General features: G+C 54.6%; 2 protein-coding genes across 5 annotated transcripts in view; one reads left to right on the top strand and one right to left on the bottom strand.

The window, feature by feature from the left end:
- Zan (zonadhesin) overlaps positions 1 to 7,001 on the top strand; it is a 31,826-nt gene extending 24,825 nt beyond the window's left edge. For all 4 annotated transcript variants that reach the window (XM_048789993.1, XM_048789994.1, XM_048789991.1 and 1 more), the window contains 12 exons: positions 1,144 to 1,355; positions 2,165 to 2,303; positions 2,690 to 2,940; positions 3,141 to 3,276; positions 3,472 to 3,643; positions 3,900 to 4,073; positions 4,304 to 4,443; positions 4,862 to 5,061; positions 5,158 to 5,296; positions 5,658 to 5,798; positions 6,608 to 6,710; positions 6,817 to 7,001. In XM_048789993.1, coding sequence (XP_048645950.1) covers positions 1,144 to 1,355; positions 2,165 to 2,303; positions 2,690 to 2,940; positions 3,141 to 3,276; positions 3,472 to 3,643; positions 3,900 to 4,073; positions 4,304 to 4,443; positions 4,862 to 5,061; positions 5,158 to 5,296; positions 5,658 to 5,798; positions 6,608 to 6,710; positions 6,817 to 6,904 — 1,895 coding nt within the window. In that variant the 3' untranslated portion in view covers positions 6,905 to 7,001. The remainder of the gene's footprint in view (positions 1 to 1,143; positions 1,356 to 2,164; positions 2,304 to 2,689; positions 2,941 to 3,140; positions 3,277 to 3,471; positions 3,644 to 3,899; positions 4,074 to 4,303; positions 4,444 to 4,861; positions 5,062 to 5,157; positions 5,297 to 5,657; positions 5,799 to 6,607; positions 6,711 to 6,816) is intronic.
- Positions 7,002 to 8,841: 1,840 nt separating this feature from the next.
- On the bottom strand, positions 8,842 to 26,244 carry Ephb4 (EPH receptor B4). Its single transcript, XM_015491476.2, has 17 exons — positions 25,703 to 26,244; positions 22,991 to 23,061; positions 22,481 to 22,768; positions 21,590 to 21,986; positions 19,824 to 19,979; positions 19,294 to 19,626; positions 18,905 to 19,029; positions 18,383 to 18,548; positions 16,776 to 16,878; positions 16,519 to 16,583; positions 16,284 to 16,397; positions 15,927 to 16,174; positions 12,202 to 12,417; positions 11,755 to 11,904; positions 11,147 to 11,340; positions 10,908 to 11,063; positions 8,842 to 9,849 (listed from the first exon to the last, which is right to left on the bottom strand). Exons 1-17 carry the CDS (start codon positions 25,752 to 25,754, stop codon positions 9,720 to 9,722), a joined length of 2,964 nt encoding a protein of 987 aa, XP_015346962.1. The 5' UTR covers positions 25,755 to 26,244; the 3' UTR covers positions 8,842 to 9,719.
- Positions 26,245 to 27,662: the final 1,418 nt, after the last annotated feature.

The raw sequence follows: 27,662 nt of genomic DNA, 5'->3' as shown, positions 1-27,662 counted from the left end.
CAGGGTCTAATTAAGCTGCTTAGGGCCTCACTAAGTTGCTGAGGCTGGCTTTAAACTTGTAATCAGTTTCCCAAGTCATTGGGATTACAGTGTGCACCATCATGCCCAGTTGTATATTTTATCTCTTGCTTCAAAGGTTCATCTGTATCTTCATGTACCAGTAACATGCTGTGATCATTGGGAATCTAAAATGTATTTTAATTTTGGGTAGGGACCTTCACTAATCACTGCTATTTAAAAGTTGTCCTGGTACAGGGCACAGAGGTGCACTCCTGTAATCCTAGGGACTCGGAGGCAGAGATGGGAAGATCACAAGTTTAAGGTCAACCTAGGCAATGTGTTGAGGACCTAAGCAACTTAGTGAGACCCTGTCTTAAAAAAAATAAAAAGACTGGGATGTGACTCAGTAGTAAAGCATACCTGGGTTCAATCCCCATGATCCTCACACACACACACACACACACACACACACACACACCCACACACACACAAAGAAAAAAAAGTTTTCCTGGCCTTTCTAGTTTGCTTATTCTTTTTTTTTTCAGTTTGCTTGTATCTTTATCTCAGTTTTAAAACCACTTTGTCTACACAAACGTACACACACAACCTGGTTGGTCTTTTTTATTGGGGTCACATTAAATTTATAAATTCACTGGGGGAGAAATGACATCTGCATGTTGCTGGCTCTTCCTGTCCATGAACATGGTATACATTTCCCTTTGTTCACACTTTCTTCTAGAGTCCTTTCTTGAGCTCCCCTGACAGAGTTGATACCTCCCTGCTCTATGCCACCAATATGCCTGGTACACATCTGCTAGTCACATACATACCATGCACATCAAGGTTGTGCTGCTACTGCGGGGGACCTCAGTCTCCCACACAGACTCCGGAGAGCCATTCTTTGACTTTAATGGTGCTGGGCATAGAACCCAGGCCCTTGCACAGCCTGGAGGAGTGCTTCTAACTTTTTTTCCCCTCAGGTCCTGGCATACAACCCACACTCAGTAAATGTTTGATGAATGAATAAGGAGAGAAACCCCAAGCCTTGTTGGTCATTACCCCTAGCCTGGTTTCTAGAGGCCCTGACCTCTTAGACAACCTCTGGTCCCTTCCACTTACCCAAGTCTCTTTTCCACCCTACAGCTCTGGAATGCCCGGCCCATTCCAGCTACAGTAACTGCCTTCCCTCCTGCCCATCTTCCTGCTTGAACCCGGATGGCCACTGCAAGAATAGCAGAGGCCCTTCCAGCTGCGCTGAAGGTTGCCTCTGTCAGTCCGGCTATGTGCTGAATGGGGACAACTGTATGCCCAAAAGTAGTTGTAGCTGCAAGGACGCCCAGGGTGGCACCATTCCTGTGAGTGGGCTGAGGAAATGGGAGTGTGGGGGGGGGGTCACAAACCTTGAGGATTGTACTTTTTCTTTCCTCAGCCTCTCAGCCTGGGGCACCCTTGTCTCTGTGGCTGGCCCCGGAGTGTGAAGGCAGGTGGAATATGGTTTGGGTTTGGGAGGTAAGGAATCCATACAACTGGGCACAGAAGTTTATAGCAGAAAGAGCATGGCCTTTGTGTGGGATGATCTGTGTTTGAATCCTGTTTAGACCTATGATGAGTCAGATGACCTCTGATGCCTCAGTTTTCTCTTCTGTAAAATGGGTCCTGAAGAGCATATGTAAGACAACAAGAACAATGCCTTTGGGGAAGATATAGGGACATAAAGATCCAAATGGCACTGTAACTGCTTCTCCCCAGGGTTAATGCATTAGTTCCTGTATATCCATGAGAACAATTGATCCAGGACTCCCAACGATACCAAAATCTGTGGACATTCAAGTCCCTTCCATAAAATAGCATAGTATTTGCATAGAACATTTGCACATCTTTCTTGTAGAGTTTACATCATCTCTAGACAACATGTAATAGCTAGTATATATAATGTTAATGTCATGTAAATATTGTCATGCCATATTCTTTAGGGAATAATGACAAATTTGGCGCAAATGCAATTTTTTTTTCAAATATTTCTATCCAAGTCTGGTTGGATCCAACCCATAGATACAGAGGCTGACTGTGAGCTCTTGAGACAGTGGGCTTAGACTGAAGGAGTGAGAGGAGGAGAACTCACCCTTCCCTCCTCCCTTTTTTTCTTTTCTGGTGGTTTCTACAGATAGGCAAGACCTGGATCTCCACAGGCTGTACGCAGACTTGTTCCTGCGTAGGAGGAAGCATTCGGTGCAAGACCTTCCGCTGTCCCGCTCAGTCTCACTGCCAACACAAGGAAGGAATCAACAATTGCGTCCCTGACAGTAGGGAGCTGCTGGGGAAGGGGGAAAGGGGTGCACCTGGGACCCAGGAGGAGTGAGGGGCCAAGCAGGAACTTAGCCTGGATAAGGTGCCAAGCACGGTAGTCACGGGGTGGGCAATAGGATCAGGAGGCCTGGCTTCTGCCAACTCTGGTCACAGGCAAGTTATAGATCCTCTCAGGACCCCCTACATTAAGGTCAAAAAGAGAGAGGAGGGTGAGAAGATCCAGATGAAGGTTGCAATGGAGCTAGAGAGGGAAGAAGTTGAAGGTCAAGTATCCAGGGAGCCCAGGGCCCAAGAGAGAGGGACAGGAGGTGCTATGGTAGGAGGGATTCCCAGGACTCATATCTGGGTAGGGTCCCTTCTCAGTGTTTGCCTTTCTTGGCAGAATCGGATCAATGCTCCGTCTACGGGGACCCCCATTACCGCACATTTGATAGGTTCAGCTACCTCTTCCAGGGTCGCATGACCTACATCCTGGTAAAGACAGTGGACAAGCTCCCTGAAGGGCTGGAAAAGCTGGTTGTGGAGGGACGTAACAAGGTGTATTCCTCGGCCCCGGGCCTGATCTTCTTGCATGAAGTGATCACCTTCGTCTATGGCTATAAAGTCCAGTTCCAGGCTGGACTGACGCTTCTGGTTAGTAGGAGTCAGGCTGAGACCACCTAAAGCTGGTGAAGAAGGCACCCTGCTTCTGGGAGGTTCCTGGATGATTGAACCACTGAATGACGTACAGAGAGAGGGAGAATATGGGCAAAGCCAGGCACAGGCCAGAGCAGCAGAGGGCAAGCTTGCTCCAACATGCCCCGCAGTGCCTGTCCACCTTTCCTCCCCTCCAGGTCAACAACCAGAAGATGGCCTACCCCTACAGTCCCAATGAGCACCTGCAGGTCACCATGCAGGGCCAGCGGCTTTTTCTGATCACCGACTTTGAGCTGGTCGTCAGCTTGGGTGGTGGTGCAAGGATCAACGCAGGTACCAGAGAGAGGGGGACAGAGAGCGGAGGGCACAGTTCTGGGGTAGGGGTGAGAATGCCCTGCATAAATGGGCTCATCGTGAGGAGAGAAGCCTTGCCTGGGAATGGGGCCCCCAGCTCAAGTTGGGGACCCAGGAGGAGGTGGGGGGGCCAGCATGGGGGGCTCACTGCAGGGCACCCTCTTGCTCCCACAGTGATCACCCTGCCCAGCATGTACCAGGGGCTGGTGCGTGGCATGTGTGGGAACTATGACGGGAACCGCACCAATGAGTTCATACTGCCGGATGGCAGGCTCACCCAGAACCTCTATGTCTTTGGCAACAGCTGGGAGGCAAATGCGGATGAGCCCCTCTCACGTTCCCCAAGGTTAGTGCTGGGGCTCAGGAGGACCAGGTTCTGACTATGGCTGCTACCCTCACATTCTGGTTTTCAGTTCTAGTGGACAGAGGCCTCACTACTTCACCTTCTACCACTTCTCCTCGTACTGACATTGAGGGGCGGGCACCTGCTCAATGGAAATCCCAGTGGGTCCTGCCCTTCCCTTAGCCTCTGTCCCCAGTTGTTCCTCCCCAAGTTCACCTTCTTCCAGGGCCTCACCTGGTCCTTGGCTTCTCCCTTCCAGGGCCATAAGCAAGGAGGAAGAGAGACAACAAGCAGATTCCAGCTCCCTAGGGTTGGCCTGCAGCTTGGAGCAGCTGGCACTCATCAATAGCACCCAGGCCTGTAGTGTACTGGTGGACCCCGAGGGTCCCTTTGCTGCCTGTCACCAGACTGTGGCCCCAGAGCCTTTCCAGGAGTGAGTCAAGGGCCCAGGACTTGCAAGCATGGCCTCAGTTCCTGCTCCAGCCTTTCACTGGGTCCTGCTGTCTGACCTCGCCTCCCTTCCTTCTCCCTGTGGCCTCACTTCTTGGTGACCCTCCCTTGACACTGCCCAATGTCTTCTGTGAGGGGCTTCAAGCCCTCTTCTGCAGGGGTCCTTGCCTCCCTGTCTGTGACAGCCCCCTCTCCCCTCCCTCTCGACTCCAGGCACTGTGTGGTTGATCTGTGTACAGCCCAGGACCCCAATGACCAAGAGGAGCTGCGCTGCCAGGTTTTCAGCGGGTACGCCATCACTTGTCAAGAGGCGGGCGCCAGCCTAACCAGCTGGCGGGACCACACCCGCTGTGGTGAGGCACTGCCCCTGCCTGGCAGCTGACCTTGACTCCTCTGCCAGCCATTCCCTGCCCGACCCTTCGCCTACCACGGTCCTCACCTCGGGCTTCCTGTCTTGGTTCCTCTGCCCCTCAGTTCTCAGCAAGCTGAAAGCAGCTGTCTTTTCCACCTGACCCTTTCCCACCCCCCAGGGAGCCTCCTTCTCCCATCACTGCATCCCCTTCCTCCTCTCCTGCACCCGCCTCTATCCGTTGTGCTCCTTCACTGTGCTCATGTTCCAGATGAACCCCTCAGACGGGGTACCTGTTCCTCTGGTTTTCCTGCCTCCAGGTAGCCATCTTGCACCCCCTCTTCCACCTTCAGCCCCACTGTCCCATAGCCCCATGCCTTTTTGGCTGGCCCCAACTCTTGGCCATGTCTCTGTCCCCTCAGCCATGACATGTCCAGCCAATACCGTGTATCAGAGCTGCATGATGCCCTGCCCGGTGTCCTGTGCCAACCTGGTGACCCTTGGGGACTGTGAGGGCCCCTGCGTGGAAGGCTGTGCCAACCTCCCAGGCTACGCCTATAGTGGTGCCCAGAGCCTCCCGATAGCTGACTGCGGCTGCACCAGAGACGGTGCCTATTACCAGGTTGGGGCTGGCAGCGGGTGGCCCACGGAAGCCAAGGTGCACAGAGCCAGACCCAGCATGAAACCAGAACCCCAACTCTGCCCTTCTCCTTTCCAGCTGGGTGACAGCTTTGTGACTGAGGATTGCTCTGAGCGCTGTACCTGTGCCAGCTCAGGGGTCCTGATGTGTGAGCCCTTCGGCTGCAGCTCCAAGGAGATCTGCACCCTAGGCAACTTCACCCGCGGCTGCTTTCGAGGTGAGCCTGGATCTCTCTGCTCCAAGTTGCTCCCCGCCCCATCCTCTGCTCAGAGTTCCCATGTGGCTGTCAGGAAGTCCTGCCTCTCTTTTTAAGAAAGAAAAAAGGAAAAGGACCTCTCCCTCCCTGAGCATCTGTTACCTACAAAGCCCTGTCCCTTTAGTCCTTTTCTACAGCACCTGATGGCAAGCACAGCGCACCCATCTTGTGGGTATGAAGAAAGGTTAAGCATTTCCCCAGAGCCCAGGCTGGGGCTAGCGCCGGGCTCTGGAGGCGCTGCTGCCTTCCTGGGTCCAGCCTCCAGCCTTGCCTCCCCTGCACTGAGAATCACCTGGCCCCTCACAGCCCTCCAATCTTGCAGAAACTCCGTGTCTTCCGAACCCCTGTCAGAACGATGGTCAGTGTCTGGAGCAGGGGGCCAGCTTCATCTGTGAATGTGAGGTCGGCTATGGGGGAGCCCTGTGCACGGAGCCGCGGGACATCCCTCCCCCTAAAAAGCCAGGTGAGGGGAGAGCCCAGGCCCCAGGCCCAACCAACAGCCCCCATAGAATTGTTTTAAATGCATAATATTAACACATATCTATTATAGATATAGATTACAGATATTATAGATATAATATTTATCAATAGATATAATAGGTAATAAATTATTACAGCATATATATAATAATATATATATCAAGTATAATAGGGATTATAGCATAATGATCCCTAGAGATTAGCAAGATAGGGGGTCCTCAACTAGCCCCTGTGCCCACCTCCTATTCCCATGCTCTGGAATCTTCTCTTCAAGCCCTAACTTTCCATTTCCTCCCTCCCCTATGGGATTTGCCTCACCCCATTATTTCCCCCATCTGGGTCCCTTTAGGCCTTTCTGGACTTTTTACTATTTTTTCCTACCCAAAGCTCAAATTCCACTGTGCCACTGGGGTTCTCCCCAAGTTTGTTCTATGCAAGACTGGGAGCGGGTAACTTGTTTAACATGTTCCAGGACTTACACCCAGAGATTTAGGTTCAGTAGGTCTGAAGTGGGCCCAGAAATCTGCTTTTGTAACAAGCAGCCAGGTCCTGGCTGGTGGAAGTGTTTCTGGGGATGTTTTGAGAAACCCTGGCAGGGATGATACCTGAGACTCTGGGGACCTACTGTCAAGGCTTCTGGGAGTTGTCTGGAACCAGAAAGGGCTGCTGGGTAGGGGGGGGGGGGCAGGAGGGAGAACCAGCCACGCCCAGATATTTAGGGAGATGAGGTCCCTCAGACCAACAGGACTGCCTTCTTCCCACCCACATTCCTGTTTCTCTTCCTGTATCCAGAAGCATCCAACTTTGTGGCCATCCTGCTGGGTATGCTGGTGCCCGCGGTGGTCATAGTGTCAGCAGCGATCAGAGAGTGTGTTTACAGGATGAGGAGGAGGAGGTGAGTCCTGGGCAGGGGTGAGGAGAGCCAGGTGGGATAGGTCAACAGGGGTGTGGGGAAGGACAGGCCTCACTGTAGGCCACACCTGCTCTCCACTGCCTCCTAGGGAGAAAATGAAGGACCAGAACAGAGGCCAGTTGGGGGACACAGGTGAGAGCCCACTCTGGGGCCAGCACCTGCACCTCCAGAGCTGAGTCCTCTTTGGAGGCCGGTTTTCTCCATTTTCCTCAGTGTTCCTCAGGCTGTCTTCAGAGCCACTCGGTTCTGAGTTGTTGTCAGACGTGGACATTAAAAAAAAATTATTTTTGAGTTCTGAATTTCTGTGATTATGGCAGAAGCAGTGGTCTGTGAGGTGGGTCTTTGGAGTTGAAACTGGAGGGAGAGTGGTGGGGGCCAAGGCCTGGGTGCTACTGGGCTGGGATGTGGCCCATTAGGAGAGCTTAGCATGCATGAGGCACTGGGTTCAATCCCCAGCAGGAGGAGTGGCAGGGTGGCTAGATCTGAGGAGGAAAGCAGCTTGTCCCTTAGAAGAAGCCATGGGAATAGCCATTCAGCTCTGGGAGACACCATCAACAGGAAAGGCAGAAGGCAGGGAAATAGGTAGAATGAAGCCTGTGGCCTGGGGTACAGGAGAAAAGGCGCCACAAGTCCATCTTTACTCAGGAACCCTGCTTCTTGGAGGACAGGCCTCTGAGATCCCTGCTAAGGGGAATAAAAAGTCATTTGAGGAGCCCTCTCGCAGGGAAAGGGGTGGGTACTGGGGATTGAACTCCGAGGTGCTTTACCACTAAGCCAAATCCCCAGCGCTTTTTAATTTTTACAGGGTCTTGCTAAATTGCTTAGGGCCTTGCTCAATTGCTGAGGTTGGCCTGGAACTTGTAGTCCTCCTGCCTCCGCCTCCGCCTCCAGGCACCACCCCCTGGCATGATCTCTATGTTTCTAATGATGAAACTCACCCCCTGAGTGAAGGCTAAGGATGGGGTTGTGGCTCTTTCGTGAAGTGAATGGCCCTCAGGGAAGGAGCCCACCATCCCCATTTCTCCATCCCCCCAAAAGGCCTGGGAGTTACTTTGGGAACTGAGGATGGGGTTGGGGCCAGTTTTGAAGTAGGAGTGGGGCAACCCCCAGCCCAGGGTGAGATTGAGGGACTTACTTTCTGCCCCTCCCTTGCGGGTGGGGGGCTCCGTCCTCGCATCAGGTAGCCTGGGAAGACAGGCTGGCCCATCCTGCTTGGGCTCTAAGGGAGACAGGGAGGCCGGGGGAGGGTTGGGGTGTAGGTTCCTGACAGTCTGGAACCTGGGTCTGGGTCTGTTGGAGCAGGATAGACCGAGATACTCCAAAGATGTGACTCTGTGCTTACCCTAGAAGACCAGCCGTTCAGCAACCTAATGGGGAAAGGGCCCAGGAAAGAAGGGGTGCCCTGGGCTGGCCACCCTGCCTGGCATGGCTCTCACTCCCTTGGTGGAGGAGCTGCACACATGGGGCAGCAGGGCAGCCTCTGGAACTGAGCGGGGCATCGTGGGTTCCTGCTGCTGCCTGCCCCCAGCTCCGCTCCTGCACCTGGACTTCATCTTTGCCTGGGCTCCATTTCTGCCCTACAGCCTTAACCTTTATTCCTTCCCCCAGCAGCCCTGGAAGGTTACCTTATCTAGCCTGGNGGGGGGGGGGGGGGGGGGGCCTTCAGCCACTCCCACCTCTTCCCTTCCCCCACAGCCAGTACCTTCTCTCCCCTGTGGCCTCTCAGCCAACCCCAGCTGTCAACATCTGGCCCACATCTGTCTCCCCCTCCAGCCATGCCCCCTCCCTTTCAGAGGGCTGCAGGGCAGGGCTGTGGGCTCAAGGCCTCCCTCCCTCACAGCCCCCTGCCAGGGCTAAGAGGAACCAGGCAAGGGTGGGAGGGGGCAGCCCCACCCCGGAGATGCCCCAGGCTCTTGGCACAGCTAGCTGGAGCGGTTAGAAGCAGCTGCTGGTGACTCATCTCCCAAGGCCCCCACCCCACCATCTCAAACACACCCTGAGCTGGGAGCTGGGAACCAAGTACTCAGGCCCCCACAGCTCTGCTGCCTGACCCAGACCCCACTGTCCTTGGAAATCTAGTCCATCCTGGCTTGCAATCACCCCCAGAACTGGGACATGTCCCATTTTCTTTTATTTATACAAAAAAAGTTTCTTTTTAAATATAATTTAAGGACCCCTCCAAGCACCAGCGTCTGTCTCTGGTTTCCACCACAGCCCCCCTTCCCCACACTTCCCTCACTGACACAGCTTGGGGGGATTTGGGGGGCAGGGAACCATCTGGGACTGTGGTGTGACCAAGGCACTGCTCTGGAAATAAGACACTTCGAAGGGTCCCTGTTTCAACCTTGGGCAAAGGAGGAGAGGAGAAACAGGTGCCCTCCAAAACAAAAAAATAAGGACTGGGATGGCAGAAAAACAAAACAGAAAGAGGGGAGGGAGGGAATGAAGACCAAGAACAAAAAAATAAAACTCAAGAACCTTCAATATGAAGGCAGCAGATGGGGGAGGGGCATTTACAAGGAAGAATGATTTGAGTTCGGTGGCAACAGCAGCAAGTCGGGGCATCAAAGATCAATGACTGTGTCATTGCATGACACCCCTTCCTGCCTCCTGGGACAGCGCTCCACTCCCAGCTGGCAGGCTGGTCACCCTCTCTTTGGTCTGCAAGAACATGCCCATGGAGGTGAGGGAGCACCTGGGGAGCCCTCTGGGGAAGCTGGGAGATTATGGGTGCTTCCTTTCCCTCTGGTCACACCCAGTTCTGAGGGAAAGGTGCCCTCACCCTGGGGTTTGGGGTTTCCCGCCCGGAGGGGATGGGATGTGATATAGCACAAACCCCAAGTCCTGTCTCTCCAAATTGCCAACTCTCCACACCTATGGGTTCAAAGTGCAATCCAGTGGGGCTAAGGATGGGGGCCTCTGTGAGACCCCCCCCACTTTACCCCAGGAAAAAGGGGAGGCCATGCCCCTGGGGTGAGGAATTCCTAGAGGTCAGTACTGAGGGGCTTGTCCTCCTGTCCCACCCGGAGCTCCAGGCTTGGCTTGGGACTTCATATGCTGGACACTGGCCAAGATTTTCTTCTGGTGTCCAGCCAGAGTGACTCCAATTCGGAGCAGATCCCTGTGGAATAATAGGACTAAGTGAGCCATAGGGCTGGGGGGGCACCCTTCTTGCTTAGTTCCAGGCCCCCCACCCTTTCTCAGCTTTGGAATTGTCAGCCAATCAGGAAGGCCAGCGGGGCAGACGGGTAATAGGTCATTAGTTATAGGGCAGTTTCTATGTAGGTGCGGGTCGGGGGTGGGGGGGTGGCCTTGTGTGCAGCTGCAGTAGGTGGTGGGGCTGGGTCTCAGCTCGGTCTCTCCAAGGCAGGGCCCATCAGAAGCCCAAAGTGGCAGGGGAGAAAAGGCCGCACAAACTGCTTTAAAGGGGAAAGGAGAAGTGAGAATAAATAGGCCAGGAAGAGAGAAAGGAAGAACTGGGTGGAGGGGAAGGGGAAGCTCCTGGTTCCCAGAGTCTGAGATAAGGGACAAAGGAGGTGAGACTGGATAGGACCCCGAGATAGGAGAAGCTGTAGCAGGTTAGGGAAGTGAGACCCCGGCCCAGCAGGGCAGGTGGGCAAGGGACTGGCCTTGCCAGGGTCCCTCTGACTCCAGACTTCTATTGCTATTACTCAAACCTGGGTAAGTAGAGGCCTTGGGAGAGAAATGGGAAGGCAGAAAGGAGGAGTCCCAGGGGCCAACCCAGGGAGAAGAGTTGTTTGGGAGGCCGTGGAATCATAAAACCATTTAACATTAAAGCCGGGAAGGATCTCCAAAACCTTCTCCTTTTATGGGTGGGAAAAGAGAAGCGGAGTTGACACGTTAGGGTGAGAGTTGGGTCTGGAATGTAGATAGAAGCACAAAGATAGATACAAACTGGGAGCGGAAGGGCTGACCCGGGCTGAGGCGGCTCCAGGAGATGAGTGGGGTGTGCTGATCCCCGAGGCCCCTGCGGGCAGCCCCGGTAGTACTATTTGGGGGGTTGCTCTAGGGACGCTCTGGAGTCCTTAGCTCTGCTCCACGGAGGGGACACTGGCCCTGGAGGTTGACCCCAAAGACCCCTGCTGAACCTGAGGGCCTGGCTCTGGCCCCCTCGCTCGCTGCCCCAGGTGCCCTCTGCTTTCGGTCCCTTCCACTTACTCGGCGGAGATCTGGCTGACCAGCTCGAAAGAGCCAAACCCAGCTGCTGCAAAACTTTCTTCGTATCTCCCCATCTTGATGGCTCGAAGCCACTCGCCCACAGAGCCAAAAGCTGAGTAGTGAGGCTGCCGCTGATCCAGGAGAGGGTGCGAGGCACTGCAGGGGGGAGGTGGGGAATGCTGACCTCTGCTCTGGGGGGGGATGGGGGAAGGAGGAGGGCTCTTCTTTGGGGTCCTCACCCGCCATTCTCCCTGGTCACGATTTTGAGGCTGGCAGGGTTCCGGATCATCTTGTCGAGGGCGCTGACCACCTGGGGGAAGCGGGGCCGGGCATTCCGATCCTTCTGCCAACAGTCCAGCATGAGCTGGTGGAGGGAGGTGGGGCAGTCTGGGGGCGGGGGCAGCCGATAGTCCTGCTCAATGGCATTGATCACCTGGGTGATGGGAAGAAACGCAGAGTGAGGCTGTCTCGCTGTCCCGGGAGAAGGGAGATGCCAAAGGGCATCCAGGAATGACAACATAGCCCATGCCAGGACGGGAGCTACAGCCCCCAGAATCACACATCTGGGAGTCCTTCTGGCTATTCTTGAGGCTGGCTGTGGCTGTGGCTGGACACCCCAGAAGTTCTTGGGCTTTGATCTGGATGTGTAACCTCTCAATCCTGCCCTCCACACCTGTATCCCTCTGTGACCCAAATATACTAGATCAGACTCTTCTGGGCAGATCACCTCTTCTTTGTGCCACGCCCCCCCCAACTGCCTGTAAGGAGTCTGGAAACTTCCACCCCCACCCCATATTCCAGGTGAGAGAACACCCCAGAATGCTTGGTAGGACCCAGGGACACTTACGTCCTGATTGCTCATGTCCCAGTAGGGCCGTTCCCCAAAAGACATCACCTCCCACATCACAATCCCATAGCTCCAGGCGTCGCTGGCAGATGTGAACTTTCGGAAGGCAATGGCCTCAGGGGCCGTCCAACGGATGGGAATCTTTCCTCCCTGCAGGAGGAGGAGGAAAAGATGGACTCAGGGACACCCAGGACCCAGGCACACAGCACCCGGCCTCCTGACTTTGCTCTTTTTCCCCCTAGCTCAGGCCTTCTTTGTTTCTGGGACCTAAGTCCTCCCCTCCCCAACTCTGTTCTTTCCTTAAATATCCAGAAATTGATTCTCCTTCAGTCTGAACACGAATCCTGTCCTGGTCCAGAGCTGCAATTCCTCAGCCTCCTACCTTTCCAACCTGCCCTCCCCACGTAGCCCTGGGAATCTGGTTCATCCCCTGGTCCCCAGCCTCACCAGAGAGCTAGTATAGGTGGGATCAGAAGAGTTCTCCTCCAGGAATCGGGAAAGGCCAAAGTCAGAGACCTTGCAGACTAGGTTGCTGTTGACCAGGATGTTGCGGGCAGCCAGGTCTCGGTGGACATAGCTCATCTCAGCAAGGTACCGCATGCCAGAGGCAATGCCCCGCAACATGCCCACCAGCTGGATGACTGTAAACTGCCCATCGTTCAGCTAGAGAACCAACAAGAAAGAGGAGCTTGGTTAGGACCGCTCTGCCCACTCTTCTCCCTCTCTGTGTTTCCTAAACCCTATCTGTCATTTGCAGATCGGTCTCTCAACTCACCTGTAGGGAAGCCCACTAGCTTCCCCAGGTGAGCCCTCCTCCTCTCTCATCTTGCCTTCGCTCAGCTCTTACTATGACATCATCATACAATGCCTATCCTCATTCCTGTTTCAAAGATCTGCATTCAGGTCTCTCTTGATAAGACTATAGGGAGATAAGCCAGGCACAGAGGTGCACGCCTATAATCCCAGTGGTTCGGGAAGCCGAGGCAGGAGGATCATGAGTTCAATGCCAGCCTCAGCAATTTAGCAAGGACCTAAGCAACTCAGTGAAACCGTCTCTAAATAAAATATAAAAAAGGATTGAGGGACTGGGGTTGTGGCTCAGTGGTGGAGCACTCGCCTCGCATGTGTGAGGCCCTGGGTTCGATCCTCAGCACCATATAAAAATAAATAAAGTATCGTGTCCATATATAAAAAAAGATTAAAAAAAAAAAAAAAGGATTGGGGATGTGGCTCAGTGGTTTAGTGCCCCTGTTAATCCCTGACACCAAAAAGAAAAAAAAAAAGACAAGGAGATGATTTAAATTTTCTTTTCTTCCATTTAACTTAGTACAGTGCTTTACACTCAGAAAATAACTAGTGCTTTTAATCTAACATGTTCCTTAGGTGACAGCCAGAGTCCGGCCAGTTAGAAGTGTGCTCTGGGCTGCGTGTCTACTGGTAGAAATGTCTTCATCCTGATCCAGCCTCAAACTTCAGCACACTGTATGACTATGCAAGAGAACAGTGAGAAACTGGGGCACACAGCACCAAAGCCGAGGTCTAAAGCCCAACCTTGACTTTTTCAGAGTCTGCTCTCTGGCTGGGGATGTGGTAGAATGAGCGTTTGCCTGGCATGCACAGGCCCTGGGTTCAATCCCTGCCCTGCAAAAACCAGAAACAAAACCCTCCAGAGTGTCCATCAGGTAAACTGACCAGGCATACGGAATTAACTGATCCTGTCTTCTGGTTCTGCTGGGTTACAAGGAACCCTCTGTAGCCCTGCAGGTTCAGGGACCCAGAGGCCAAGAATCAAATTCTGAATTCATCCTCCAGCCCCGCACCCACCTGCCCTATGCTCCCCATCTCAGTTTATGAAAACGCCACTTGGCAGTGGTCAGGCAGGAGATCTGAGTTTCCTGGGATTCCTCCACACTCACCTGCCACTTGCAATCCTCAGGAATCTTCTGGCCCTGATTCCTAAATGTATCCGAAGTCCAACCACTTCGCCCCACCTCTAAAGGGCTGCAGCAGTCTATTCACTGGCTGCTTGTGGTGGCACTGGCTCCCCAGCACCCTAAAGGGACCTCCTTCAATCATCTCACTCTCCAGCCTAAATTCCTCCAAAGGCGTCTCCTCCCACCCCCATTGCAAGACCTACTACTGCTCCTCTGCTCAACCTCACTAGCCTTTTTCTTTTTTCTTTTTGTATCAGGGATTGAACCCAGGGGTACTCAACCACTGAGCCACAACCCCACCCCTTTTTATATTTTATTTAGAGACAGAGTCTTGCTGAATTGCTGAGGCTGGCTTTGAACTCGTGATCCTCCTGCCTCAGCCTCCCCAGCCACTGGGATGACAGGCATGTAACCACACCCTGCTACTAGCCTGTTTGTTAAACATGCAGAGTTCCTTCCGGCCTACTGTGGGTGTCCACTCTCATCCCGCACCTCGTCCCTGTCTTCTCATGACTGGCTCTTTCTCGTCTACCCAAATGTCATCTCTTCTCCCTTCTACCTCCTCACCTCCCTGCAACACGACCTCTGTAGAGTCCCAACATCACATCACAGACTCCTATGACCACAGGGAGGGGTAAGGCTGTCCTCTCGACACTCTAGGATCTGTCCCAGCAACACTTATATAGAGGGGGCCAAAGTGACTGTCCACCCATGGGACCAGTGTGAAATACAGGGCAGCCATAAATGTTTTATTTCCAACTTATCAAAACATCAGAAAGAGCTTTGCTTACAGGAAATACAAGAGAAACGAGCTAAATGACCCCAGTAGGAGCTGGGTGCAGAGACACACATCTATGATCCCAGTGACTCTGGAGGCTGAGGCAGGAGATCACAAGTTCAAGGTCAGCCTGGGCAACTTAATAGGATCCTGTCTCAAAGTGAAAAATAAAAATGGCTAGGGGAAAAAAAAAAAAAAAAAAAAGCTCAGTGGTAGAGCACCGCTGAGTTCAATCCCCAGGAAAGCAAAACCAAATAAATAAATAGCCCCACAAAGATGAAGCCATATATTCAGAAGGTGGGACATTCATGGGGACAAGAAGCCCAGGTCCTCAGAATTTCAGTGTCATGACAAGCTCAGGTGCAATGTCTGGTCCTGAATTGGATCCTGGGTTTGAAATAACCAACAATAAAGGACATTTTGGGAACAAGTGGGAAAATGTGAATATCAACTGGATGTTCATTAGATGGTACTAAAGAATCATTGTAATTCTGTGAAATGCACTATCATTTTGCTCTGCAGAAAAACATTTTGATTTTTATTTATTTTTATCTATTTTTAAATATTTATTTTTCAGTTACAGGTGGACACAATGTCTTTATTTTACTTTATGTGGTGCTGAGGATCGAACCCAGTGCCTCACACATGCTAGGAGAGCACTTTACCTCTGAGCCATAACCCTAGCCCTGATTTATTTTTAAAAGACACCCAGTAAAGCTTAAAATTCAGAAGTGACAAAAATAAAATAAGTGCTTCCCGCCTCATCTCCCGCCATCGTTCCAAGATCCCTCTGATTTTCTTTCCTTTTACACTGCAATGGTTTGTTTACTTATTTGAAAAGCTCGTTTGTTTACTTGTTAACTGCCATGAGACTGTCTGCTCTCCAAGAGCAGAAAACCCAGCTGCTGTACTCATGGCATTGTTCCCGGGGCCTGGGATAGGGGCCGGTGCATAGCAGGTGCTCAGTAAATATTTGTCAAAAGAGCCAGGCGCGGTGGCGCACGCCTGTAATCCCAGCAGCTAGGAAGGCTGAGGCAGGAGGGTTGCGAGTTCAAAGCAGCCTCAGTAACTTAGTGAGGCACTAAGCGAGACGGTGTCTCTAAATAAAATACAAAAAGGGGCTAGAAATATGGCTCACTGGTTAAATGCTCAAGTTCAATCCCCAGTACCAAAAAATGTTTGTCAAAAGAATGACCACTTCTCAGCTGGTCTTGCTCACTGCTCTTGTCCCTAGCCCCTACCTGTGTGAGGTCAGCTGGCCCCACACAGGTCCAAGGAAAGGCTAGTCTCAGGAACTTGAACTTTCCTGAAGGAACAACCAAGCCAGAGCGTGGCCCGAGGAGAGGGCTGGCAGCTGATCTGGGCTCTGCTGTGCTGGGCTCTGATCCCCACTGGCCCCTGCTGTTTGGCTGCCCTGGGAGGGTACAGGGTGGGTGTGGGTAGCGAGTGGGGTGTCTTACCCGCAGGAAAGAGTCCAGGGCTCCGTTCTCCATGAACTCAGTGAGGATCATGACGGGCACGCTGTTGGTGACCACGCCCTCCAGGCGGATGATGTTGGGGTGCTCAAACTGGCCCATGATGGAGGCCTCGCTCAGGAACTCGCGCCGCTGCCGTTCGGTGTAGCCCCCCTTCAGGGTCTTGATGGCCACACAGCTCTCCTTCTTCCCAGGGGCCTTTAGTCGCCCCCGGCACACCTCACCAAACTCGCCTTCAAGGGGGACACCAAGAATTGGCTCCCCTCCTGCCTGGGTGCAGCCCTGCCATCCCTCCTGCCCCCCCCCTGCCCCCGCCCACTCCCAGGTGCGCCCTCCTCTCACCTGCACCTATCACCTCCTCAATCTTCACATAGGAGACGTCGATCTCTTTGGCGAACTCCCTCACAGCCTCATTGGGGTCTTCATATGTGAAGGGGTCAATGTAAACCTTCGTACCTGAGGGGTCACACAGGGGACCCTGTTAGCCAAGATTGACTGCCATGGGACTCGGACACCCTGACTCGTGCTCACTGCTCTGGTCCCCAGCCCCAACCTCCCTTAGCAGAGGCCCACCTACCATGCCCGATGAGATACTGCCCATGTTTGTCTGAGTATTCGGCCTCCCTCCCGTTGCTCTGCTTCCTGCAGCCAATGGGGAAGAAAAGGTAAACAGAGTCACATCTCTGCAGAAGGAGCAGGGGTCAGAGAAGATTTCAAAGGAAAACGGCCCAGTGGGGCAGACAGAAAGGCTGGCCCTGGAGCCCAAGGACAGGTGGCCATTCACCCAGGGCTTCCAGGGACCTCCAGGACCCTCCAGATACCCAAAACCCTTACCTGAGGCAGAGGACAGCAATGACAATGACCACCAGGACCAGGACCACACCAACAACCGCTGTGCCTGCTATCAGGGCCAGCTGCTCCCGCCAGCTCTCACTCTCTAGGGGAGGAGAGGCCCCAGTCAGTGGACCCCAAGGGCCCTGCAGCCCCAAGTCCCAGCCTCAAGCAATGAGCTGAGGTCTCCTGAGGACAGGCTCCAGCCCAGCAGCACAGGTCGGGGAGAGAACAATGCCCTTCAAACTGCTTTCCACATCCCATAGGCTCCTCGGAAGTCCCCCAGGACAAGGCGGGACATTTTTCAACTTTCTAACTGCCAGACCGTTTTTTTTTTTTTTAAAAGAGAGTGAGAGAGGAGAGAGAGAATTTTTAATATTTTTATTTTTTAGTTATCGGCAGACACAACATCTTTGTTTGTATGTGGTGCTGAGGATCGAACCTGGGCCGCATGCATGCCAGGCGAGCGCGCTACCGCTTGAGCCACATCCCCAGCCCCAGAGCGGTTTTAATTTTGTTTTGATCAGATTGGGATCCACAAAAAGTCTCATTTGAGTGAAAGATCGAAGATGAAAATTAAGATTTCTAACCAAAAAATGGAGACCCAAATGTCTACCAACCAATGAACGAATAAAGAAAATGTGCTATATTCACAAATTTCATACAATGCTTTTGTTTCGGTGGTACTGGGAATTGAATCCAGGGGTGCTTTACCACTGAGCTACATCCACAGTGCCCCCTTTTTTGGGGGGGTACCAGGGATTGAACTCAGGGGCACTCAACCACTGAGCCACATCCCCAACCCTATTTTGTATTTTATTTAGAGACAGGGTCTCGCTGAGTTGCTTAGCACCTCGAAGTTACTGAGGCTGGTTTTGAACTTGCATTTCTCCTGTCTCAGCCTCCCAAGCCTCTGAGATTACAGGCATGCGCCACCGCGCCCAGCCCACAGCCCTTTTCATTTTTTATTTTGAGACAGGGTCTCACTAATTTGTACAGACTGGCCTTCAACTTGCAATCCTCCTGCCTCAGCCTCCCCTCACCACCTTGCCCAGCTCATACAATGGATTACTAGGATTAAAATTCAGCTGCAAAGATGTTGGTCCCCTAGGTATGCAGCTGTAATCCCAGTGATTCAAAAGGCTGAGGCAGGAGGATTGAAAGTTCAAGGCCAGCTTCAAAATTTAGTGAGACTTTGTCTTAAAGTAAAAGAAAGAAAACGGGGCTGGGGATGAGGCTCAGAGGCAGAGCAGCCCTGGATTCAACCCCCATTACCACAAAATATATAAAGAAATAAAACCAACACGTTACCTCATTTGATCCTCAAAGCCCCATGTAATAAAGGCTTCATGATTTTCCCATTTACTGGATGGGGAATCATGAGTCAAGGGCTGTTAAAGGTCACATGGCTGGTAAGCCACCAAGCCAACCTCACACCCAGATGCTGGTGTAGCTTGTTATGCCCTAGACGCTCCCTCTGCACTTGGCTGTGCCTCATGGGTTGAAAGAGGAAAATGAGGCTGTGACCCAAGATCATCATGGGACAGAGGCACGGCCTTCCCCTGTGGCAGGGGCAGCACCCCAACCCTGGTCCGGCTCCCCGGGCTCACCATCCAGCTGGGTCTGACTGTGATGTTCCTGGCCAAAGGGCCCGTAGCCGGCCTCAGAGCGTGCCCGCACCTGGACCAGGTAGCTGGCTCCCCGCTTCAGCCCCCGAAGCTCAGCGCGGTTTTCTGAGGTCTTTAAAAACCGTACACTGCTTGGGCCCTCTGCACCCTGCTCAGGAGGAAGAGGCTGTAAGACAATCTCCAGCTGCCACCATTCTTCCTGCCCCACCTCCACCCCTGTGCCCACTGGCCCTGTGAGTGGCGGGACCACCCACTTAAGAGCTCACCCAACCTCTGTGTTGCGTGTTTTGCACTCATTATGTCAACCTAACCCTTGCAGCAATTCTCTGATGCTGATACTGTTGTCACTAGTTCACAGATGAGAATACTGAGGCTCAGAGAGGCCAAAGGGCTGGCCTAAGGTCACACAGCAAATGCCACCTGATGCCTGCAATTCAGGTGGCACCGCCACGAATGCCAGATCCACAAATCACCACCACCACCAGGGCCAGAGCCTGGTCTCACCTTCTCATGGTACTTGACCTCGTAGTCCAGAACAGCCCCACTGGGCGCTCGCGGCACAGCCCATGCCAAGCTCAAACTGCTGGGTGATGACCGTGTCACACGGATGTCAGACACTGCAGGGGGCACTGTGAGAGACAGGCAGCCATGGGCCCCGGCTGCGAGGCAGACCTAGCCCTCATATTGCTCTGCAAGGCTACACCTGATTCAGTCCTCCAGCTGTTTTAAGAACGTCTTTGGACCACCTCTGCCCCTAGCCTTCTCCGGAGCCCGACTTGTCCTTAACTCTCCAGCCTCCCTTCTCCTCCATTTCTGGTCCCACAAGCCTTGGCCCTCCATACCTCCCAGGGACCCCACTCCCACTCCTGCCTCCTACGCCCGCCAAGTCTCACCCTCCCGGTCGGTGGTGACGTTGACAGGCTCAAATGGGACAGGCCCTGTGGCTAAAGAGGACACACCATTCAAGGCAGTGACCTCAAAAGTATAGGTGAAGTCAGGACGCAGCCCTCGAATAGCCACCCAGGGCTCGACCAGGTCCCGGGGGCCGGGGTCAAAGGTCAGATCTCCCCCACAGGGCAGGCAGGAGCCCCCTGGACGACACTCTCGGCAGCGAAGTGCGTAGGTGAGGTCATCCCGGCCGCCAGACTCGAGGGGCGCACTCCATTCCAGGTGCAGGGAGGAGCCATTCAGATGGGGAACCACACTTCTTGGAGCAGAAGGAGGGGCTGCAGGAAATCAGGGGGTCAGACAGAGAGGGGGAGGGGGAGGCAGGCAGAGAGGGGGAGGGCAGCCAGGGAACATGCAGGCATCGAGAGGGCAAGGGGCCATGGGGAAGCTGGGAAGGATGAGGGCTGTGATAGGGTCCACCCCAGAAGTTCACACTCCCTCCCTGATAAATGGTACTGGGCTGATGGTCACTTACTGGTGCAGGGTGCGCCTTGGGGGTCCGCACGGGCCCGGTAGTACCCAATGCGGCACTGGCAGATAGGGGACCCGATGGTGTTAGAATGGCTGTTGGCCGGACATGGCTGGCAGGACCCTTCTCCTGACTCGGGCTTGAAGGTGCCCTGGCCACAGGCTGAGAAAGAAGAAGAGGAGAGAGTGAGTGGGTTGTCAAAAACATGTAGGACGCAGACACTGTGGTGCACACCTGTGATCCCAGCAATCCAGGAGGGCAAGACAGGAGGATCAAAAGTTCAAGGGCAACTTCAGGAACTTAGGGAGACCCTGTCTTAAAATAAGAAATAAAAAAAGGACTGGGGCCAGGTGCTGTAGCATATGCCTGTAATCCTAGAGGCTCAGGAGGCTGAGGCAGGAGGAGTGCAAGTTCAAAGCCAGCCTCAGCAACTCAGCAAGGCACTTGCAACTCAGTAAGACCCTGTCTCTAAATAAAATACAAAATAGGGTTGGGGTGTGGCTCAGTGGTTGAGTGCCCCTGAGTTCAATCCCCAGTACCAAAAAAAAAAGTCCAGCTACCTCTAAGGTTGCATGTAATGCTAAGGTGGAATGGCAGACATCAGAAACCTCTCCTGCTAGAGAAACCGAAACCTCCTTTTGGAGAAGTGGTTGTAACCTTTTCTAACCCCGACCTTGGCGGCAGTCTAGTACAGCCCTCAGACCCCTGCTCGGAATAACGATGTGAAATGCACAACACGAAACACACAGGATTACCAAGGAAACCAAGTAAGCTACAACACAATGATCAAAGGATTAAAGGAAACAAATTTGTGATGTAGCAACTAGTGTATTTCTTGGTTAGCAAGAAACAGGGGCAGGCTGGGTGCGGTGGCACACGCCTATAATCCCAGCAGTTTGGGAGGCTGAGGCAGGAGGATCATGAGTTCAAAGCCAGCCTCAGCAAAAGAGAGGTGCTAAGCAACTCAGTGAGACCCTGTCTCTAAATAAAATACAAAATAGGGCTGGGGAAGTGGCTCACTGGTCAACTGCCCTTGAGTTCAATCCCTGGTACTAAAAAAAAAAAAAAAATACAGGGCAGGTCTCAACCTCGTAACACTGAGGTCATGATGAGCAATGACAATATTCTGAGATCCTGTGGCACCTGGAATGGGCTGTAAAACCTATGAAGTAGATAATGCATCAGCCTCAAATCCTACTTCAAATACTGCAGCTCACATCCCATAGGGCACGAGTGGCTAATTTTAGGTGAAAATAAAGTCTTTTCCCCCTCCACCACAGTTTACAGGTGCCCTCCATTCTACCTACAAAGCCCAGGTTAGGAAGACCTGCCCTAGCCAGACACAGTAGCCAACTCAGGAGGCTGAGGCAGGAGGATCTCCTGAGCTCAGGAGTTCGGGGCTAGCCTGGGGAAAAGAGTGAGACTCCATCTCAGAAAAGCAAACAGAGAAGCTCTGCTCGAAAGAAAGGACAAGTAAGAACTTACTGAGTCCAAGAAAACCCACAAGGAACCAGAATGGAAACTATATGTCCTGAACCCAACAAGGTGTCCCCCTTACTCAAGAACAGTCCTGCCTTCCAGGCCAGCTTCCAGAAAGCAACCAAAAGAAGATGAGTTGGACAGAGTAAGGGAGAAGTCTTGGAATCAAGAAGAGCTCAAAACTTAGCTGGAGGCTTTGAAAACTAAGTGGTCAGAGAGTAAAGAATGTGGAAAAGTTTAAGATTGGGGTGCAGGACCCTCTCGCAAAGCACAGGCAAGCTTCTAGTCCTCACCTCGGCACTTTGTGTTTCCCTCGGTGGCCTCAAACCCCGGGTTACAGTTGCAGCCGATGACCGGCTGCTCGGCCCACTGGCCATCCTCCCGACAGTAGAGGCTGGGGCTGGGGCCAGGGGCAGGGATAGCGTCTGCTACACAGCTCCCAGCCACAGGCACCACAAGCTCCCGAGGCACAGTCTCTGGGAAGTGGGTCAGGTTCACCGTCAGTGGGGGGCACTTCTTGTAAAAGAGGTGCAGTGACAGCAGGGCCATGCAGGCGCCCTGGTCCTGGAAGGCCAGGTAGAAGCCGGCCTTGCTGAGCGGGCCCAGACGCAGCGTCTTTACGTTCACCTTCCCAGTCGCCTCAGCCCCGGGGCGCTTCCTTGTGAGATGCTCCGCAGCCACTGTGTCCACCTGCAGGGTGGAGGGAGACTTACTGCCATTGTCCCCAGCTCCTCTGATTTTCTGGAAGACTGACTTCATCCCAGCTCCGCGTTCCTTGACCTCCTTGGTTCCTATTCTGGAACATTCCCTCTGCCTTCCCCAATATGAACGTTTCTGCAGGTCCCAAAGCTGTCCATTCATCCTTGCTCAGTTCCTATGATGTGTCCAACCACCCAAAACCCCCTTTCCAGTCATTCACATGTTCTACAAACATTTATGGACACACAGGCCATGCCAGGGCCTGACCCCCAGCCAAGGAGACAGAAATGAATGAACCACAGTAGTGACAGGCACGTGCACAGACTGATATAGGACCCAGGGCAGGAAGAATCAATCGGTCCCAATAGGATGAGTGGGACCTAAGTGCTGGAACTTAAAGACAAGTTGCTTCCAGAAACTAGCAAGTGCCCCTGCCAAAGGCCTTGGAAGTTCATCCATGGTGCTTGCGGCCCCAGGCTAGGTACCTTGATGTAGGGGTTCTCCATCCAGGCCGGCGTGAGGGCTGTGGCTGTGTCCGCATCGCTCTCATAGTAGAAGACGGTGAAAGTCTCCTTGCAGGTGCGGCCAGCCCGCGGCAGAGACAGGCACTCGAGCATAGTGAAGCGCAGTGTGGCGTACACGTGCACGGCGCCGCGACGAGGGACCCAGCCCGTCCGCAGCCAGTGAGCCAGGCCTGGGGCGCGCTGCAGGTCACACACCTCATACGTGCGCACGCTGTGCTGCTCCTCGTCCAGGCCGCTCAGCTCCTCCCACTGTGCGAAGGGCAAGAGCTGGGCTCAGGGGTGTCCCTCCCAGGGTGAGGAGGGATGATGGACAGATGGTCGCAGGGGCTGAGGGAGCTAGAAGCGGCTTGGAGGAACCCCAGTTCAACCTGCCTCCAGCTAGGGGTGGGGGTGGCATGGGAAGCAAGTGGCTTGGAGCTCCCCCTCCCTCAGCTTCCCTCCTGGGCCCCAGTTCCTAGTTCCAGCTCTTACCTGGCCCTCCACCTGAGGGAATGTCACCCACTTCAGATCGGCAGTTTCCAATTTTGTGTTCAGTAAAGTCTCTAAGAGAGACAGAGAGACCAAGTCAGCATTTGCAGAGTGGAGGTGGGGGACCCAAAGACCAGATCTCTTAGGCAGGAGATTCTGTGTAGCTCCAAGCTGGAGTCAGGCGACAGGAGGAGGGGGCAAGCCATCCCCTCTGCTCCCCTTCTGACATCATGCCTCTGGTTTTCGTGCCAACCCCATCCGCGGCAGCTGGCAGTAACCATGCTGATCTCAGGACTGGAAGAAGGAGGGTTCCAATGCTTGAAGGGGAAAAGGTCCATGGCTCACAAAGTGTTAAGAGAACTCTGCTCTGGCACGGACCCCACGTGGGCAGGGGGGCTGCTGGTGCCCACCATGGTCCCTATAGAATAGCCTCAAGCTCCACTTCCCCTTGCCAAAGTCCCAGAGTTGGCCTCCCTGCCATTCCAACTCCACTCCTCTTCCAAGTCCCCACCCCCTTTCACACCAAACACTCCAGCCCTTCCCTCCTTCAAGGTGGTGCTGTGCCCCTGAAGCACAGCTGCCCCCCCCCCACTTTACTGCCATCAGAAGAGGAAGTGCTGGAGGCCAGGACGCTTGGGTTCCCACCCTGGCTCCTGCCAGAGTTCTCACATCTGGATTTGGTTACGGGAAGGAAAAGGGAAGAGATTTTAGGGGTGTGGGGTAGGGGTGAACACACCTGGTTGGGCTCCGGCATCATGGAGGGGAGGGGGCAGGGCACTGGCGGAAGGAGGGGGATTAGGAGAAACTTGCAGCCTCTGGCAGCAGAAGGTGGAGGGAAGGTGGGGGAATCCCCACAGAGGCCAGGGCAACGTGGGGGGCAAGAGACTGGGGACCTGGGAGAAGCAGACAGAGCCTTCCCAGGGGAGCCAGCAACACACCTGGAACAGGGACCGCCCACCCCCATAGGGGTTGCAGGGGAGAAAGGGTGGGGCAGCCACCAGATGATGTCCAGTGGGCAGGGGGCAGGCAGGAACCTGACCAGCTCAAGGTGAGGCCCAGGGCCCTCATGGGTGGCAGGAGACAGCCCAGCATGTTGGGGACAGGATGCCCCCAGAAGGGGGTGGATAGAGGCTGCCGTCTCCACCCTCCATTGTTCCAGTGTGGATAGTGTTTTCCTGTCTCCAATTTACATACTGTCTCTGCTTCAGGGCTGTCCTAGGTGCTTGGAGAGCTGGCTCACTTTCTCTCCCTTCTCAGACCTGCCGCCTCCAACTCTGATCAGTTAGTTCATTTGCCTCTCTTCTCTTTCCCCCACTCTCTGCTCATCTCCATTTTTCTGTCACCCTCTCCTTCCTTGGCTATCTCCCACCTTACAACTTCCCTAGGGGCACACGGGCGGTGCTGGGCAAATTACTTAACATTTCTAAGCCTCAGTCTCCTCATCTGTACAATGGCGGCAACAGGACCTCCCTCTCCCAGGGTTGCAGAAAGTGAAGATAAAAGATAAGGTGTGTAAAGCAAATTCGCTCCTCATAGTCATGGGGCTTGGAAAGCACCAGGGTAACAGGCATGAAATTAGGCATTTCCTCTTTGCATCTCCCCACCATGCTTCATCCTGAAGGTTTCTCAGCCCCCTTGGCCGCCTCTTCCCCTGGCCCACAGTTCTCTTCTGGTGTCTCTGAGCAGGGCGTCTCTGCTCATTCCCTCCCATACTCAGCCTTTGATCCCCAGCCCAGAGCAGCACACTGCCCAGCCAGGGGAGAAGGGTTTTCCAACTGCCTTTGATTCGAGTCAGCAGCCCCCCATGGCCCACTCCCCAGAGACCCTTTGATTCTCAGCAGTGAAAGGGAGGGGGCCTCACCGAAAGGAGATTAGGGATGCAAGAAGAGGGTTTAGAGGACTCCTGGCTGCCCCTCCGGAGGAGGGGGAGGAGGGGAGAGAGTCTCATGGACTTTGAAGAAATATTTGGACAGGAATACAGCAAAAAATTAGAAACCTGTTGTCTAGAGGCTTAGGTAGCTGGGCTGAGTGGGGATGACTTAGGGCCATCTAGGGCAGCTTCTGCTGGCACTCAGAGGTGGAGGGAAGCCGAGGACTCAAGCAGAGAAGGGGGCCAGATGGCATTTGAACGGATTCGGGTACAGCCTGGGGAAATGCAGGAGGGGCCCCCTGGGTAAAGGCAGTGGCCTGGCAAGCCATTTGGGGGTCTGGAGTGTGACTCTGGAGAGTATCCATACTGACGGGGTTGAGGAGTTGTAGGATCCAGGTGTGAAAGCTGAGGAATTGTCGGTGGGGGTCGTTTTATGGCCTAGCACATAGTTCTGCTGGTCTGCAGTTGTTCCTGCAGGAACGTCCCTCCCTCATGTCTGGCCCGAGGTGGGAAGTGGGTTAGAAACTTCGGGGATAGTTTTGAAGACTGGGGTGTGGAGGAAAGGCAAAGCTGCCAGGGGCCTCTGGCGTTAGGAGTAGGAGTTTGGGGAGCCTGGGGTAGGGGAACGTCCGGGTCGGAGCTCGACTCCATCTCTTTCCCAAACAAAAGAAAACTCCACTCCCCGCCGGGCCGCCTCCTCCCCGCCCCCTCCCGCTCCAGCACTATTGGTCCGAAGCGTTTGGGGTCCGGGTGCCCCGGTAGGTACAGGGAGAGGTCAGCCCCTCCAATCCGAGGCCCAACTTTGGGGGCCCCAGAAATGGCGGGGTGCCCCGAAGGAAACTCACCTTCTAAGGCGGCGGTGAGCGAAGCCCAGCAGAGCAGCGCCCGGAGCTCCATGGCGCCGCCTCACTCGGGTTGGATCCGATCCGAGTTTGGGGGGCCCTAGCCCCCCCAGGTCTGACCCTCCCCTGGGCGGGTGGACGCCAACTCCCCGCGCGGGACTCTCGATCGGGGCCCTCAGTGCTGGCCCATGCGGGCGCGCGGGGCACCCGGCGACGGCGCCCAGGTGTGGCCCGGTGTCCCTGCCGCGCGCGCAGGAGGCGTCCTGGGGGCGTCCTGGCAGTGGGAGCGCTGGGCGGGCGCAGTTCGAGACGTGGCTGGAGTCGGGGTCCCTTCGGGGCCTCGGGGTCCCGCCCCGGCTGGCTGGAGGTGGGCCGGCCGCTCGCGGTCTCCCCCCCTCCCTGGAGTGGCGCTGCTCGCGCTGCCGGGCCGTGTGCGCTCCGCGCGGGCGGGGAGGGTGGGAGCCCGAGCTGGGACCAAGCGGGAGGGAGGGAGACTGCGGCGCGGGGCCGGGCGGGCCGGGCCGGGGCTGGGACTGGGCCGGGCGGCGCCTGCCCGGGAGGGAGGGGCGTGCAGGGGGGCGGGGGCAGCTCCCCCCAGCCGGGGCTCGACGAGGGGGCCAGGCGGGCTGATTGGCTCGCAAGCTGCTGAATAATTCATGAGGGAAGCGGAGCGGGGAGTCTAATGGAGCAGGTCGGGAAGTTGAGAGAAAGTTTGGAGAAGGGGGAGGGGCGGCGGGCGGGGAGCCTGAGGACCGCCCAGACGTGCGCTGTGGCGGTGCGCCCTGCTTGGGACCGCGCGTGTTGGGGCCAGGGCCCTGGGACCCTCGGGACAGGCCCGAACCCAGCAGGCACCAAAGAGCAGAGAAACACACGCAGCAACGCGAAGAGCCACACCGAGGTGCGAGTAAATGTGCATACGAAGCTCGTTCTGACCTTGCTGTGCACTTGAGATTCCAGTCCTGGATGTGCCTCTATCCCCGAATTGGTGCAGGAGACTGCATTTGGGGGAAAGGGGAGGGAGAAAGGGGTAGAGGCTTTTGTGAATGGAGGGCCTCCCAGAAATCCCCAGGCAATAATTGCAGCTGACGTTCTGTGACGTTCAATTTCATGCACATTAAGTATTGAGGTCCTACTGTGCGTGCAACCCAGATCTGAAATGTGCAGAGAGGGCAGGGGAATTGGGCTGAGATGAAGAGGAATCTAGAAAAAACAAGGAAGCAAGGGTAAATAAAAGGTAGGCGTGACCGATGGTGATGGTCCGGATAGCTCCAAATCACTCTTCTCACTCTCACTCTTGTGTGGGCGCGGGGCGGGTGTGGGGAGGGTGTCCCTGCCGCCCGCAGCCATGACCCAGAGGACTGGGGCTGGAGGGGCTGCTGCTGCTGTCTTTCCTGAGGCTGTTTCCTGTCCGTCTCCTGGGGGCCCTCAGGATGACAGGGAGGGGCCCTTCCTCTCATTGCCAACTCCCCCTATCCATCAGTTAGAGGGGAAGATCCAGGAAAGCCATGTTCCTCCCACCAATCTCCCTTCTACTTCGGGTGTCTATAGTGGAGGTTCCAGGGTGCTGCTGTCAGAGTCCGGCCCCCAAGGGCTGGAAGGAAAGAGCTTAGACTGAAGATAATTAAGGAGGACAGTATCTGGAGGCACTGAGGAGCCAAGTCACAGGGAAGGAGGCATCCGGGACACCTGGGGGCTGTCAAGAGCCCTAAGCCCCCAGAGACTACAGCCGGCCCTGGATAACCTCTTGTCCCTGTGCACTTATCTTCCTGACACAAGTGGTGTTCCACACACCCCTGCCCTTCCTCGCTGCCCAGCCTAGGTCCTGCTCGGGGTGGGGGGTCACAGAGGGCAGGAAACAGCCGGCTTGGCTGGAGCCAGGCAGACCGGCTGGGGCTGGGAATTCCCTCCTCCCTCCCCATCCAGACTCAGTCTTCCCTGCTTGTATCCAGCTCCTCACTCCTGT

The sequence above is a fragment of the Marmota marmota genome, unplaced genomic scaffold, assembly GCF_001458135.2.
Source record: "Marmota marmota marmota unplaced genomic scaffold, marMar, whole genome shotgun sequence".
NCBI classification, from domain to species: domain Eukaryota; kingdom Metazoa; phylum Chordata; class Mammalia; order Rodentia; family Sciuridae; genus Marmota; species Marmota marmota.
This window is presented reverse-complemented; position numbering and strand designations above follow the sequence as displayed.